This window comes from Hemitrygon akajei, unplaced genomic scaffold (assembly GCF_048418815.1).
Source record: "Hemitrygon akajei unplaced genomic scaffold, sHemAka1.3 Scf000082, whole genome shotgun sequence".
Classification (NCBI taxonomy): domain Eukaryota; kingdom Metazoa; phylum Chordata; class Chondrichthyes; order Myliobatiformes; family Dasyatidae; genus Hemitrygon; species Hemitrygon akajei.
This window is the reverse complement of record NW_027331968.1, coordinates 559,178-575,039: the sequence shown is the minus strand read 5'-3', so window position 1 is coordinate 575,039 and position 15,862 is coordinate 559,178. Positions and strand designations below refer to the sequence as shown.

The following is a 15,862-nucleotide window of genomic DNA, read 5'->3' as shown; positions in this document are numbered from 1 at the left end:
AGTATGGCACGTCTTACAAAACATCGCAACATCTTTTCTTAGACCAGGCCAGTAAAAATGCTTTAAAATCTTGTCCACAGTTTTCCTTACCCCTTGATGTCCACCTAAAGGCACACTATGAGCTAAAGTCAAAATCTCATTCCGATAAACTTTAGGAACAACCACCTGATAAACAACATTCCATTCCTCACTTGCAGGAATTGTAGGCGACCTCCACTTCCTCATCAACACTCCTTTTTCCAAGTAATATCCTACTGACACCTTCTCAATTTCACTACCTAGTAAAGCTTGTTCCCTTAATTTTATAATCTCAGGATCTCTATTCTGCTCTGCTATCATCTCCTTCCGAGACAGAGATAAATCTTCATAGTCAGACTTACTCCCAGAATCTTGTTCAAACAACGAAGGTAAGAAAGTCTCTGACACATCCTGTATTGCGTACAGTTCTGGTCACCGAATTATAGGAAAGATATCAATAAATTAGAGAGAGTGCAGAGACGATTTACTAGGATGTTACCTGGGTTTCAGCACTTAAGTTACAGAGAAAGGTTGAACAAGTTAGGTCTCTATTCATTGGAGCGTAGAAGGTTGAGGGGGGATTTGATCGAGGTATTTAAAATGTTGAGAGGGATAGATAGAGTTGACGTGAATAGGCTGTTTCCATTGAGAGTAGGGGAGATTCAAACGAGAGGACATGATTTGAGAGTTAGGGGGCAAAAGTTTAAGGGAAACACGAGGGGGTATTTCTTTACTCAGAGAGTGATAGCTGTGTGGAATGAGCTTCCTGTAGAAGTAGTAGAGGCCAGTTCAGTTGTGTCATTTAAGGTAAAATTGGATAGGTATATGGACAGGAAAGGAGTGGAGGGTTATGGGCTGAGTGCGGGTAGGTGGGACTAGGTGAGATTAAGAGTTCGGCACGGACTAGGAGGGCCGGAATGGCCTGTTTCCGTGCTGTGATTGTTATATGGTTATATCCTCAAAACTCGAATCCTGAGTTGAACAGTCATGAGTAACAACCTCATTCTGCACATCAACTTTTTTTAGCCATAGCTCTAGTCACAACACAGGAAGAATCTGTGTTAGAATTCATCTCTGGTTCCTCTGACTCCATTGTCAAATGTACTTCAGGAAAAACTTGTCCACCTGCCAAGTCATTACCTAACAAGAAAGAAATACCCTTCACGGGAAAGCTATGCTGTAATCCTACTTTAACAAATCCTGTAACTAGCCCTGACTTTAAATTTACTTTATGTAAATGTACAGGCATAAAATCACTTCCAACACCTCTTATGTAATTCACCTCACCAGTATCACTCTCTTCATTAAACTTCAACACATTGTCTAACATCAGTGATTGAGAAGCTCCAGTATCCCTAAGGATTTTTATTGGCACCAGAGTAGATCCCTCTTTCAAGGATACAAGCCCTTCAGTTATAAAATGATCATATCCCTTTCTAACTTGGTCAGACTCTAACAAATCCTCATTTGTGTTTACGAAACCCTGTAACTTTACAGGTGCTTCAGTATGTTGCACACAAGCATCTGGAACTGCTTCCTTCTCTTTCTTTTTCAATTTGAAACAGTTAGCTATTACATGGCCAAGCTTCTTACAATAGTTACAAATAAGACCAAACTGTCTTTCCTTCACAGGTTTTCCTTCCTCCTTACCTCTCTCATTAACCTCTGATTTAATTTCTGATTTACCTTGAGTCTCCATATTATTTTTCCTCTTAAAAATTCTACCCTGAGGAAATTTATTCTTATGGATTAAAACATACTCATCAGCTAATCTAGCACAGTCCTGCAATTTATCCGTATCCCTCTCATTTAACTAGGTCCTTACTTCAACAGGAATGCTTCTTTTAAATTCCTCCATTAAAATCAGCTCTCTCAATGTATCATAGTCCCCATTTACATTTTTAGAAGAAACCCATCTCTCAAAATACATAGCTTTATCAGGCAAATTCCACATAAGTCTTTTCCACAGACTTTTTCAAACTCCTGAATCTTTCCCTATAATCTTCTGGGACTAATTCGTATGCTTTGAGAATATTCGTTTTCACAATATCATAATCTAATGCTTGCGCAGCAGTTAAAGCTGTTTAAATTGTTGTGCTTTGACTTTAATTACACTCTGTAACCACACTGACCATTTATCTTTCGGCCAGTCTGATATCCGAGCAATAGTTTCAAAATGTTGAAAATATCTTTCCACTTCTGTTTCACTAAACGGAGGGACCAATTTAATTTCTTGGCTAGCAACAAACGGTTTTTTAGAATCAGAAGACTGATTCCCAGACCTTAAATTCGCCATTGCATATTCAAACTCTCTCTCTTTCTGTTCAGCTTCCAATTGCTCCAATTTCCAAGGCTCCAATTCTGCTTTACTTTGATCCAACTTCATTTGTTCAATTTGCAACTGTATCTCCAGATTACTTATTGGAAACGATTCTAAAATCGATTCATCAAAATCACCCGAAGCCACAAAGTGTGATGCGATTTTTCTCTGTATTACAGCCTTTGATGTAGTCTTCAAAATACCTTTAAGTTGCAATCTATTAGCAATCTCAGATACTTCAGTTTGTTTCGCCTTCGCTAACAAATCCGCGTCGGGCGAATCCAGAAACTCATCAATATTCATTGTTGCCGAATACCACTCACAAGCCAATCAAACAAAAGAATCGAGCATTCCCCGTTACCAAAACACCGATTCAAAAGTTAACAAGCATTTAAACTCAAACGATCCAAACCCGGACGCAGCCCCCATATTTATGTTACGTATTCAGGCAACAATAAATATATATGAGTTAGGCAAGGGTTTTTATAACAAATAACACGTTTATTAAACACTGAAAACAAACCCCCCAAAAGTAAACAAACATTAGCTTAACCGGAATTCAGCTGCTGTGCGGCAGATTCACAGTTCTTAATAGCGTTGCAGTTCAAACAGTTCTTAAAGCGGTATTGAAAAAAAACAGTTCTTTAAAGCGGTATGCCGAAAGTTCAAAAGCTCACAGTCCATTTAAAAGGAGAGACTTTTTAAGGTGATTTAAATTCTCTTCCACGTCGTTGTCCTTCGATTCCCCGGCGTCGAACTTTCCCACGAAGAATTTTATGAAATATAACGGCTTAAAGGCACTGACCTTCCTTCCACACTATTCTCAATCTCCTGCTATCCCAGCGGAGATTAACACGAGAACAGTCAACGAAATCCTTCCGAATGAGGATCACACAAGGTCGAACTTTCCACCGTCGAAAATCGATTCTCCTCGATCTTTATCTTCCAAATTCTTATCTTCACTCTCCACCAGCAAAGAAACCGCTGGCAATGACCTTTTAAACTTTAGGCATTAGATAAAACTTCATTTTTCAACTAAACTGCGTCATCACATTAAATCACGCAGTGACATGAAGTCATTTTGGCAAATCTAGCCACGAACTGCCCCACCTGACAGGGTGGGTCTTCCTTTTATACCCTGTAAAAAAAACCTGCCACATGACCTCTACTGGCGGGAAAATGACGTCACTCCACCATCACAAGACCATTACCTCAAGTCCAGTATAACTTCAACCCCAGTCACGTGACAAGGGTACCACTGTCATGTGTCACGGGTACGTAACAGATTCGTCAGACAAGTCTTTCCTTTCACAAATCCATGCTAACTTTGTCCGATGATTTCACCTCTTTCCAAATGTGCTGTTATCACATCTTTGATAACCGACTCCAGCATTTTCCCCACCACTGACATCAGACTAACCGGTCTATAATACCCCAGTTTCTCTCTCCCTCCTTTTTTAAAAAGTGGGGTTACATTAGCCACCCTCCAATCCTCAGGAACCAATACAGAATCTAAGGAGTTTTGAAAAATTATCACTAATGCATCCACTATTTTTGGGCTACTCTGGGATGCAGACTATCTGGCCCTGTGGATTTATCTGCCTTTAGTCCCTTCAATTTACCTAACACCACTTCCCTACTAACATGTATTTACCTCAATTCCTCCATCTCACGAGACCCTCCGTCCCTTACTATTTCCGGAGGAATATTTATGTCCTCCTTAGTGAAGACAGAACCAAAGCAGTTATTCAGTTGGTCTGCCATGTCTTTGTTCCCTATGATCAATTCACCTGTTTCTGACTGTAAAGGACGTACATTTGTCTTAACCAATCTTTTTCTATTCACATATCTGTAAAAGCTTTTACAGTCAGTTTTTATGTTCCCTGCCAGCTTTCTCTCATAATCTTTTTTCCCTTTCCTAATTAAGCCCTTTGTCCTCCTGTGCTGGTCTCTGAATTTCTCCCAGTCCTCAGGTGTGCCGCTTTTTTTTTTTGCTAATTTATATGTTTCTTCTTTGGACTTGATACTATCCCTAATTTCCCTTGTCAGCCACGGGTGCACTACCTTCCCTGGTTTATTCTTTTGCCAAACTGGGATGAACAATTGTTGTAGTTCATCCATGTGATCTTTAAGTGCTTGCCATTGCATATCCACCGTCAACCCTTTAAGTATCATTTGCCAGTCTATCTTAGCTAAATCACATCTCATACCTTCAAAGTTACCCTTCTTTAAGTTCAGAACCTTTGTTTCTGAATTAACTATGTCACTCTCCATCTTAATGAAGAATTCCACCATATTATGGTCACTCTTACCCAAGGGGCCTCGCACGACAAGATTGCTAACTAACCCTTCCTCATTGCTCAATACCCAATGTAGAATGGCCTGCTCTCTGGTTGGTTCCTCAACATTCCTATGCAATGGCAAGCATTTAAAGATTGCATGGATGAACTACAACAAGTGTTCACCCCAGTTTGGCAAAAGAATAAACCAGGGAAGGTAGTGCACCCGTGTCTGACAAGGGAAATTAGGGATAGTATCAAGTCCAAAGAAGAAACATACAAATTAGCCAGAAAAAGTGGCACACCTGAGGTCTGGAGGAAATTCAGTGTCTAGCAGAGGAGGATAATGGGATTAATTAGGAAAGGGGAAAAAATTATGAGAGACAGCTGGCAGGGAACATAAAAACTGACTGTAAAAGCTTTATAGATAAGTGAAAAGAAAAAAATTGGTTAAGACAAATATAGGTCACTTACAGTTAGAAACAGGTGAATTGATCATAGGGAACAAGGACATGGCAGACCAATTGAATAACGACTTTAGTTCTGTCTTCACTAAGGAGGACATAAATAATCTTCCGGAAATAGCAGAGGACCGAGGGTCTAGTGAGATGGAGGAACTGAGGGTAATACATGTTAGTAGGGAAGTGGTGTTAGGTAAATTGAAGGGATGAAAGGCAGATAAATCCCCAGGGCCAGATGGTCTGCATCCCAGAGTAGTCCAAGAAATAGTGGATGCATTAGTGATAATTTTTCAAAACTCCTTAGATTCTTGATTAGTTCCTGAGGATTGGAGGGTGGCTAATGTAACCTCACTTTTTTAAAAAAGGAGGGAGTGAGAAACCGGGGAATTATAGACTGGTTAGCCTGACATCGGTGGTGGGGAAAATGCTAGAGTTGGTTGTGAAAGATGTGATAACAGCATATTTGGAAAGAGGTGAAATAATCGGACAACATCAGCATGGATTTGTGAAAGGAAAATCATGTCGCGCGAATCTTACAGAATTTTTTGAGGATGTAACTAGTAGAGGGTCACAGTTTAAGGATAAAGGCGAAGCCTTTTAGGACCAAGATGAGGAAAAACTTCTTCACACACAGAGTGGTGAACCTGTGGAATTCTCTGCCACAGGAAACAGTTGAAGCCGGTTCATTGGCTATATTTAAGAGGGAGTTAGATATGGCCCTTGTGGCTAAAGGAATCGGGGGTATGGAGTGAAAGCAGGTACAGGGTTCTGTGTTGGATGATCAGGCATGATCGTACTGAATGGCGGTGCAGGCTTGAAGGGCCTAATGGCCTACTCCTGCACCTATTTTCTATGTTTCTATGTGTGGAAAATTAAAATCTCCCACAATCACAACCTTGTGCTTACTACAAATATCTGCTATCTCCTTACAAATTTGCTCCTCCAATTCTCGCTCCCAATTAGGTGGTTTATAATACACCCCTATAAGTGTTACTATACCTTTCCCATTCCTCAATTCCACCCAAATAGGCTCCCTAAATGAGCCCTGTAATCTATCCTGTCAAAGCACCACTGTAATATTTTCTCAGAAAAGCATTGCAATACCTCCCCCTCTTGCCCTTCTGATTCTATCACACCAGAAGCAACGAAATCCAGGAATATTTAGTTGCCAATCACACCCCTCCTGCAACCATGTTTCACTAATAGATACAACATCATATTTCCAGTTATCAATCCATATTCTAAGCTCATCCACCTTTCTTACAATGTTCCTAGCATTAAAACAGATGCATTCAAGAAACTTTCCACCTCTTCCTCTCTGTTTATCCCTAACGGTGCAAACAACTTTATTATCTCTTTTTTTTCCCTTCTCCCCTACATCTTTGGTCTGAGTGCTCCTACATCAGGGAGGAAGTTCAAATCAGCTCTGTGTTAAATGTTTAACCATCACGGTGACTGAAGGCAGCTGCAGGTTCATGAGGGACTGTTACTGTCAGATTCTGCAGTTCTTGCGGCTGCTCATCGCACCCAGGACTGAACCCTGGTCAGTGAACATTGGAGGAGTCTGTTCTACCGATGTTAGCCTTAAACTAGACTGGCATTTAATATTGTGGATCTGTGAACGATAAATCAGTTCTGTATCAAATCCCGTGTCTCAGGTACTTACTGTTTCTACCACACTCACAATGTACAATAGAAAGGCCACTCAGCCCATCTGGTTCCTGCCCATGTTTCTGTTCCATATCAGTATATCAAAATCTCTCCCTGCCGTTCCCCTCTCACTCTCCCTGAGATGACAGGTTGCAACTAGTCACCACTCCGTGGGATAGGAGATTTCCTGTGAATTTCATGGAAACTTATAAATGCACAACACATTACAGATGCTTTGTCCCACTTTGCTGTGCCGCCCATGTATCTTACTCTAGAAACTGCTTAGAATTACTCTACCACATAGCCACCCATTTTCCTAAGCTCCACGTACCTATCTGAGAGTCTCTTAAAAGACCCTATTGTATCCGCCTCTACCAACGTCGCTGGCAATTCATTCCACACACACACCACTCTGCTTAAAAAAGTTATCTCTGACATCTCCTCTGTACCTACTTCCAAGCAGCTTAAACCTATTCTCCCTCGTGTTAGCCGTTTCAGCCCTGGGAAAAAGCCTCTGGCTATCCACACGACCAATGCCTCTCATCATCTTATACACCTGCATGATTTTCTCTAGGGTGAATAAGACGATGAGCTCACTGTGGTTTTGACGTTCTCTCTCTTTCTCTCTCCTTGTTTTTGACGTCACAGCCCCGCCTCACTCAGGCACTTAAAGCGACACTCACAGTAAGCCAAACTGCGGTCTCGTAACACAATGCGCATCTAAAGTCTGACAGCAGACTAGCGAGTGAATCTTCGATGGAGCGGAATCAGAAACCAAAGTGTTGCCAGCCTGAGTCAGGGCTTTGGGGCTCCAGAGAGAGATGGGGTCTGCAGTTTACCAGGAGGAGGAGGAATCAGACCAGCAGGATGTGGCTACAAAAGAAAGATCAGAAATATTTGGAAACTGGTTCACCGAAAAAAAGGTGGTTAATTTCACGCAGCAAATGTGGAGAGCAATAAAAAGACAATGTTTAGGCCAACCCCCTTCAGCATGCCTAGCCTGTATACACCGCTTCTTAGTTGCTCTCTGAATTGCAGAGTTCCTCCAGCGTTCTGTGTGTGTGTGTCTCTATTTCCAGCAACTGCAGAATCTCCTGTGTTTTATAACTGCATTTTACTTTGGCATTAGATACACGTTGATATTGAGTATATTGTTTATGGGAGCCGCTTTCTGCGTTGAAACAGCTACAAATTTTTTCTATACACACTATAAAAAAAATGAGGTATGGACATTGAACCGGTGCTTGCAGAAATGGTTAATGGCACCGTGATTACCCATAGGGCCATGCGTTAAGAATTTTGCTGGTGCTGAAGTGCCGATGAAATGCGCCGGCGTCAGGCTGAGGACGTCCCCGAGTATCACGCATGCGCGCAGTACACAGAAGGCCTTGAAAATGTCGGATGCAGGTAAGAACGATTCTCCGTGTTTTTATCTTAAACACTGAATTCACAACAATTCCTGTGAAATCTGGTCACCGTGGCCAACAATCCTGGGGCGTCCTGCTATCGTCCCTGTCTCTCAGCACCACGATCCGTACACGGGCCTTGGGGAGCTTCCGGCTGCAGAGTGAATGGGAACCGATGGATCTTTCTGACAGAGCTGAGCTCCAGCTATAATAAAGGCAAGGATTAGGAACTGAGAGAAAGGGAACAAAATCTTTTACATCACCAGTTGATAAAATCACCTTTGTTCTATCTCCAATCACTAATAGGAGAAAATCTGAAGATGCTGGAAATCCAAGCAACACACTCACAAAATGCCGGCGAAATTCAGCATAAGTACTCTTTTCCATAGATGCTGCCCGGCCTGCTGAGTTCCTCCAGCATTTTGTGTCTGTTGCTTGTTCTACCTCCTCTTGTTCTGGACTTTTCTACCCGTGAGAGCATGTTTTGTCCCATTCTCTCTGAGTACATAATGATATCAAACACCTTTGCCCTGGGCAGCAAGTAGCTTTCACATTACACATGTGCCAGACTCCAATGAGACAGACTACTGCCCTTCCCTTCATATTCATTGGCATTGCCATCACTGAGCTCACCACTGTCAGTCATTGGGGGAGGCTTCAGGGGAATACAGAAACTGGTGATACTTGTGTGTATTCTGGTGTTCCAAAAGTTGCTGGAGAATTTGCAAGTGGGAAGAAGTGAAGTGATATTTGGAAATCTGACTTTTTAAAGCGTAACTTAGCAAGTAAACCACATATGGACAATATGCAAAAACTTTGGTGAGAAAATCCTTCATCACTCATTACAGGCCTGCTACATACGTTGTGTGAGTGTGCAGATGAACTGGATCGAACCCAGAGGAGATCAAAGTTCCTGTTGACAGTGATTTGCTCGCTGTGAAAATGAATACCTCTCTATTAAAAAAAATCACTGTGCACATCTTGTCACTGGGTAAAAAAAATGCACAGTGCAAGACTTATGTACACACTGGTTATTACAAATTAGAGGGGGTATTGGAGGGAAGATGGGGAGACCTGTAGTGTCCCTGATGCCCTCACTTACAAGAAATGCATCCAGCTGTAGCTTGTAACCCTGCACTTTAAGGAGTTGGAACTTGAAACACATATGGGGATTGATGGTCATTTCAGATACCAGCACTCTGCCCAGTCAGGAGATGATTTCTCTTCCAACTTCGGTTTAACCTCACTGTAACAGTGCGATACCAAATCAAACCTTGGCAACTCAAGTAATCTCATTTGAAATGTTGTCCTACATCCATTGATGGATTTTGTAAATCTTTTACAGGTTAAAAATGAGAAGGAATTCGTCTCCAGGAATCTCAAAATTGTTGTCTCTGTCTGGATATTTAAGAAGTGGAGCGAGGGATTCAATCGACCATCCTTCCTGCTCAGACTGTGGGGAGGGATTCACTTGGTCATTTGAACAACTAGCAAGCCCGGCATTTTACACAGGAGAAAGGCCGTTCACCTGCTCAGACAGTGGGAATGGATTCACTCGGTCATTTCAACTGAAGGTACATCAGCAAGATCACACTGGGCAAGGCCATTCATCTGTTCTGTGTGTGAAAAAGGATTCAATCTGTCTTCCCACCTGTGGACACACCAGTCAGATCACACTACACTGGGCAGAGGCTGGTCATCTGCTGAATTTCGGGGAAGCGATTCTCTCGGTCATCTGACCTAATGGCACACCAACGTGTTCACACCAGGGGGCAGCCATTCACCTGCACAGTCTGCGGGAAGGGATTCACTCAGTCATCCACCCTACTGGAACATCAGCGAGTTCACACTGGGGAGAGGCCATTCACCTGCTCAGTCTGTGGGAAAGGATTCACTCGGTTAGCTAACCTACAGAATCACCAGCAAGTTCACACTGGGGAGAAGCCATTCACCTGCTCAGTCTGTGGGAAGAGATTCACTCAGTCATCCACCCTACAGATTCATCAGCGAGTTCACACTGGGGAGAAGCCATTCACCTGCTCAGTCTGTGGGAAGGGATTCACCCGGTCATCCAACCTACTGGTACATCAGCGAGTTCACAGTGGGGAGAGGCCATTCACCTGCTCAGACTGTGGGAAGGGCTTCACTCAGTCATCCAACCTACTGAGTCATCAGCGAGTTCACAGTGAGGAGATGCCGTTCACCTGCTCAGAATGTGGGAAGGGATTCACTCAGTCATCTAACCTACTGGTACATCAGCGAGTTCACACTGGGGAGAGGCCATTCACCTGCTCAGACTGTGGGAAGGGCTTCACTCAGTCATCCAACCTACTGGTACATCAGCGAGTTCACACTGGGGAGAAGCCATTCACATGCTCAGAATGTGGGAAGGGATTCATACTGTCATCCCACCTACAGAGTCATCAGCGAGTTCACACTGGGGAGAAGCCGTTCACCTGCTCAGAATGTGGGAAGGGATTCACTCAGTCATCCAGCCTACTGGTACATCAGCGAATTCACACTGGGGAGAGGCCATTCACCTGCTCAGACTGTGGGAAGGGCTTCACTCAGTCATCCAACCTACTGGTACATCAGCGAGTTCACACTGGGGAGAAGCCATTCACATGCTCAGAATGTGGGAAGGGATTCATACTGTCATCCCACCTACAGAGACACCAGCGAGTTCACACTGGGGAGAGGCCATTCACCTGCTCAGTCTGTGGGAAGGGATTCACTCAGTCATCCAACCTACAGAATCATCAGCGAGTTCACACTGGGGAGAGGCCGTTCACCTGCTTAGACTGTGGGATAGGATTCACTGACACTTCCACCCTACAGAGTCACCAGCGAGTTCACACTGGGGAGAGGCCATTCACCTGCTCAGTCTGTGGGAAGGGATTCACTCAGTCATCCCACCTCCAGAGTCATCTGCGAGTTCACACTGGGGAGAGGCCGTTCACCTGCTTAGACTGTGGGATAGGATTCACTGACACTTCCACCCTACGGAGACACCAGCGAGTTCACACTAGAGAGAGGCCGTTCACCTGCTCAAGTCTGTGGGAAGGGATTCACTCAGTCATCCCACCTACTGGCACACCTGTCAGCTCACAATGGGGAGTGGCCATTGTTATGAATCCCTAGGTTTCGTTTGCTGTGGACTGTCATTTTAAGACAGAGAGTGAGATTAAGAAGGCAAATGTGTCTGACTTGCAGCTTGTTTACATCGCTCGCAGCTTGTTTAGTTTTAACCGAGGACACAGACACTCAGAGTCAGACGGAGACGAAGGAGGAAAAATGGAAGAATCGAAACCAGGGAACTAGAGGCCAAGGGTCACTGTTTGGAACTTTCCTTTGCCCACAAGTGTGGGTTAATTATCGATTCACCGTACATCGAATGTGTGGTTGTCACCTTGTTTGATCCATAGGAGTGGATCTGATTTGGTGTATCCTGTGGAGACCCCTTATGTGTTAACCCTTACCTGGCTGTGGTGTGGTAGTTCACTTGAAGACGATACACCTTCTGACAAGTCACTTTCGGTGAGAATTTGTATGTGGATTTGGAACAATGATGGATAAAATCTACAGAGACTGTTCTCTCGTTTTACCACCGTAGAACCTGTGGAATTCTACATATTTGCATGCTCTCGCCATTTACCCTGGATTACAAATCTCTCTCTCATCACCTATTCTGTGGTTGAACTGAACTTTCATACTTAACCATCTCAAGACTCCAAGCCTTGATTCCCCCAAGCTCAATAGTTTGGGAGTTACATTTACACACATTTATAAACTTAACACTGTTAACTTCTGTTTATCTTGTTTAAGTTGCAAGATTACAAGTAGATTCTAATAAAGATAGATTTAACATCAAAACCAGACCCCAGGTGTAGTCTATTGCTGCTGGTTTGTTTCTAAAGCATTATGGTTCGTAAAAAATTTGGGGCGTGCGTCTGGGATATGAACAAATTTGTGGGCTATTGATCGATGAATTATCTATTTGATTGGGGAAATCCCTTTTGATTTATTTGAGTGTGGAAATCAGCAGCAATGGACATTTATAAATTTCTGGAAGTGCCAACCCCTGAGGCATCAGAAAAAGCCAAAAAGAATGAATTGCTGACTGTTGCTACTGGGCTGAATCTTAAGCAGGTAAGGGGGTGTGAAGGACCAGGGCAACCATAAATCTGGGAGAGGAGGTAAAGGTAAACCAATAGGGGTTTTATTATAAAATATAGGCAACCACCCCCTTTTTCAGAGACTGGGATCCCTGTTTCAAACGGTAATGATGTGCATTTCAATGTGTTCACCTCTCCGTCCTCGATTCTCTAAATGAAAGGGTTATCACATTTGATTTTTCTTTATATGATGACCCAACCATTTCAGGGATCAGTCTATTGAAACTTCATTGCACTCTCTATAACAAATACTCTCTAACCACTTTGTTAATCCTCTGTGCAAAAAATGTCCATCTTCTGTAGCCCCGTGTTGCCCCAACCACTCACCTCCTACCCCTGTTATTGGCCCCACTTGCAGGTCAACTGTCTGCCGGTGATTCCCCCCCAATGTGAATCCCTCTGCTCGCCACCATCGTGGGCTCAGACATTTCCACAGATTTCCACCGGGACAAACATCCTGTCCGCCCCCTCTCACACCATCGTTTTCCTTTCAATAAAATCCCTCCTCTCCCTCCCCAGGGAACTAGCATCATACCGACGGGCCGAGCGGTCTCCTCCTACCTCTCGGCGACACATCAGACTCCGGCCGCAGAAGACGCTTCACAAAAGCCCCAACTTCCCTTGGAGGGAAATGGAAATAAATCAAAAAATGGACATTTACTCCGCTGTGATGTGGAGTTTGAGGCCGGAGCGGGAGGCGAACTCAGCGGGGATAACGCCCTCTGGACTTGTCCACCTCTGCGACTGGTGGTAACAAGTGATTGACATCGCTTTGCACCAATGGGAATAGCGCAGCTCCTGAATCCTCTGTTGACAGCGGTGGGGGAGGGCTGGTCACGCGATTATTAGCCCAGCTATTAAACTGATAAAGCCCGAGCTCAGCAGCGCATGGATGACGTAAGACGCTGTGCACGTAAGGGCAGATCGCGGTGTGGGAAGCCTATGCGTGACGTCAGGCACGAGGGGGGTCTGTGTGATGTCACCTGTGGGATGCGCTCGCATTTAAATGCACCTTAATGTGTGTTTCTTATGATTTCAGAGGGACAACAACATTTATCACGGGTTTCATTACTGAATCCAGTGTTGTGAGATGTAAAGTCCCCTGTTATGTGTCCGGCTGTGCCGTGTTGTTTGGGGGCTATTGATCGATTAATTATCGATTTGATTGGGCATATCCCTTTTGATTTATTTGTGTGTGGAAATCAGCAGCAGTGGTTATTGATAAATTTCTGTGGGTTGGATGACTGAGTGAATCCCTTCCCACGTACTTCCTCATCGAGGTCATCCACTCTTGGTCTTCCTGGAATCATTCCTTGAAACTTCTCCGGACCCACTCCAATACGAGCACATCCTTTGCTCAGATAATAAGTCGTAAGTACAGGTCGGAATCTGCTCACCATACACCAACAGTGATCTGCCCAATGCGTTATAAAGCTATAGTATCGCATCCTTGCTCTTATATTGCTAACATTGCAGTTGTCATCCTTAATCAACTCCATCTGCAAGCAAACCTTTAGGGCCTCTTGCTCAAGGACTCACAAGCACTTATGCTCCTCTAATTTTTTCAAGTTTCTCCCATTTATTTTTCTACACCCAATTACTTCTACCAAATGTACATGACTTGCATACACTGTATTTCAACTGCTACTTTGCTGGCATTCTGCAGACCTATCCAAGTCCTTCTGCAGACTCCCGCTTTGCTCTAAACTACCTGTCCCCTACCTATCTTTGTATCAACTGCAATGTTCGTCACCAAGGTATCAATTCCGTCATCCGTATCATTCAGATTTAACATGAAACGATGCGGTCTCAATACTGACCCCTGCAGAACAGCATTAGTTACCGACAGCAAAACAGAATTGCCCACATTATTCTGACTCTTTCTCCCTTGTCAGTACAAGTTTCTTTCCTGTAATTCCATGAGCTGTGATCCTGTTCAGCAGCCTCACGTGCAGCACCTTAGAAACATAGAAAACCTGCAGCACGTTACAGGCCCTTTGGCTCACAAAGCGATGCCGAACATGTCCTTGCTCTAGAAATGCCAAGGGTTACCTACAGTTCTCTATTTTACTCAGCTCCGTGTACCTATCCAGGAGTCTCTTAAAAGACCCTATCGTGTCCGCCTCCACCACCATTGCCGGCAGCCCATTCCAAGCACTCACCACTCTCTGTGTAAAAAACTTACCCCTGACATCTCCTCTGTACCTACTTCCAAGCATCTTCAAACTATTCCCGCTCGTGCTAGCAATTTCAGCCCTGGGAAAAAGCCTCTAACTATCCACACGATCAATGTCTCTCATTTTCTTGTACACCTCCATCAGGTCACCTCTCATCCTCCAACACTCCAAGGAGAAAAGACTGAGTTCACTCAACCTATTCTCAAAAGGCATGCTCCCCTATCCAAACAACATCATCGTTAATCTCCTCAGCACCCTTTCCATGGCTTCCACATCCTTCCTGTAGTTTGGCGACCAGAACTGAGCACAGTACTCCAAGTGGGGTCTGACCAAAGTCCTATATAGCTGCAACATTACACCTCGGCTTTTAAATTCAAGCCTGCAGTTGATTAAGGCCAATGCACAGTATGGCTTCTTAACCACAGAGTCAACCTACATAGCAGCTTTGAGTCTCCTATGGACTCCGTCCCCAAGGTCCCTTTGTTCCTCCACACTGCCAAGAGGCTTACCATTAATACTATATTCGATCATATTTGACCGAAGAAAATGAACCACATCACACTTCTTTGGGTTGAACTCCATTTGCCACTTCTCAGCCCAGGTTTGCAGACTATCAATATCCCCCTGCAACCTAACCCAACCTTTGTGTCATCAGCATATTTACTAACCCATACCTCCACTTCCTCATCCAGGTCATTTATAAAAGTCACGAAGGGTAGGGGTCCCAGAACCGATCCCTGAGGCAGACCACTGGTCACCGACCTCCATGCAGAATATGACCAGTCTACAACCACTCTTTGTCTTCTGTGAGCAAGCCAGTTCTGGATGCACAAAGCAATGTGCCCTTGGATCCCATGCCTCCTTACTTTCTCAATCAGCCTTGCATGGGGTACCTTGTTGAAGATCATCTGAAAATCCGAGGAAACAACATACACTGCCTCTGCTTTATCTATCTTGCCTGTTATTTCCGCAAAGTATTCCAAGAGATTTGTCAGTCAAGATTTCCTCAAAAGAATCCGGCTGACTTTGGCCTACTCATCATGTTTCCCCAATTACAGTACCCAAAAAACACACTCTTAGTACACTCTAACATCTTCCTGACCACTACGGTCAGACTAACAGTCAAATAATTTTCTTTCTTGTGCCCCCTCTCTTCTTAAAGAGTGGAGTGACATTTGCAAATTTCTGGTCCACCAGAACCGTTCCAAAATCTAGTGATTTCTGATAGATCATTACTCATCACTTGAAGAGAAAACTAAGGGGGGAACTTCTTCATTCAGAGGCGGGGAGAGTGTGCACCGAGCTGCCAGAGCAAGTGGCAGGGACGATTGTCATCTTTAAGAGAAGTTTGCTTAGGTCACTGGATGAGAAGCATA

At 43.9% G+C, this 15,862-nt stretch overlaps 1 protein-coding gene across 5 annotated transcripts in view; it reads left to right on the top strand.

Annotated features, from left to right (window-relative positions):
• LOC140722643 (uncharacterized) overlaps positions 1-12,007 on the top strand; it is a 37,064-nt gene extending 25,057 nt beyond the window's left edge. For all 5 annotated transcript variants that reach the window (XM_073037358.1, XM_073037356.1, XM_073037359.1 and 2 more), the window contains 2 exons: positions 8,010-8,135; positions 9,480-12,007. In XM_073037358.1, the coding sequence (XP_072893459.1) occupies positions 9,878-11,275 (1,398 nt within the window). In that variant the 5' untranslated portion in view covers positions 8,010-8,135; positions 9,480-9,877 and the 3' untranslated portion in view covers positions 11,276-12,007. The remainder of the gene's footprint in view (positions 1-8,009; positions 8,136-9,479) is intronic.
• Positions 12,008-15,862: the final 3,855 nt, after the last annotated feature.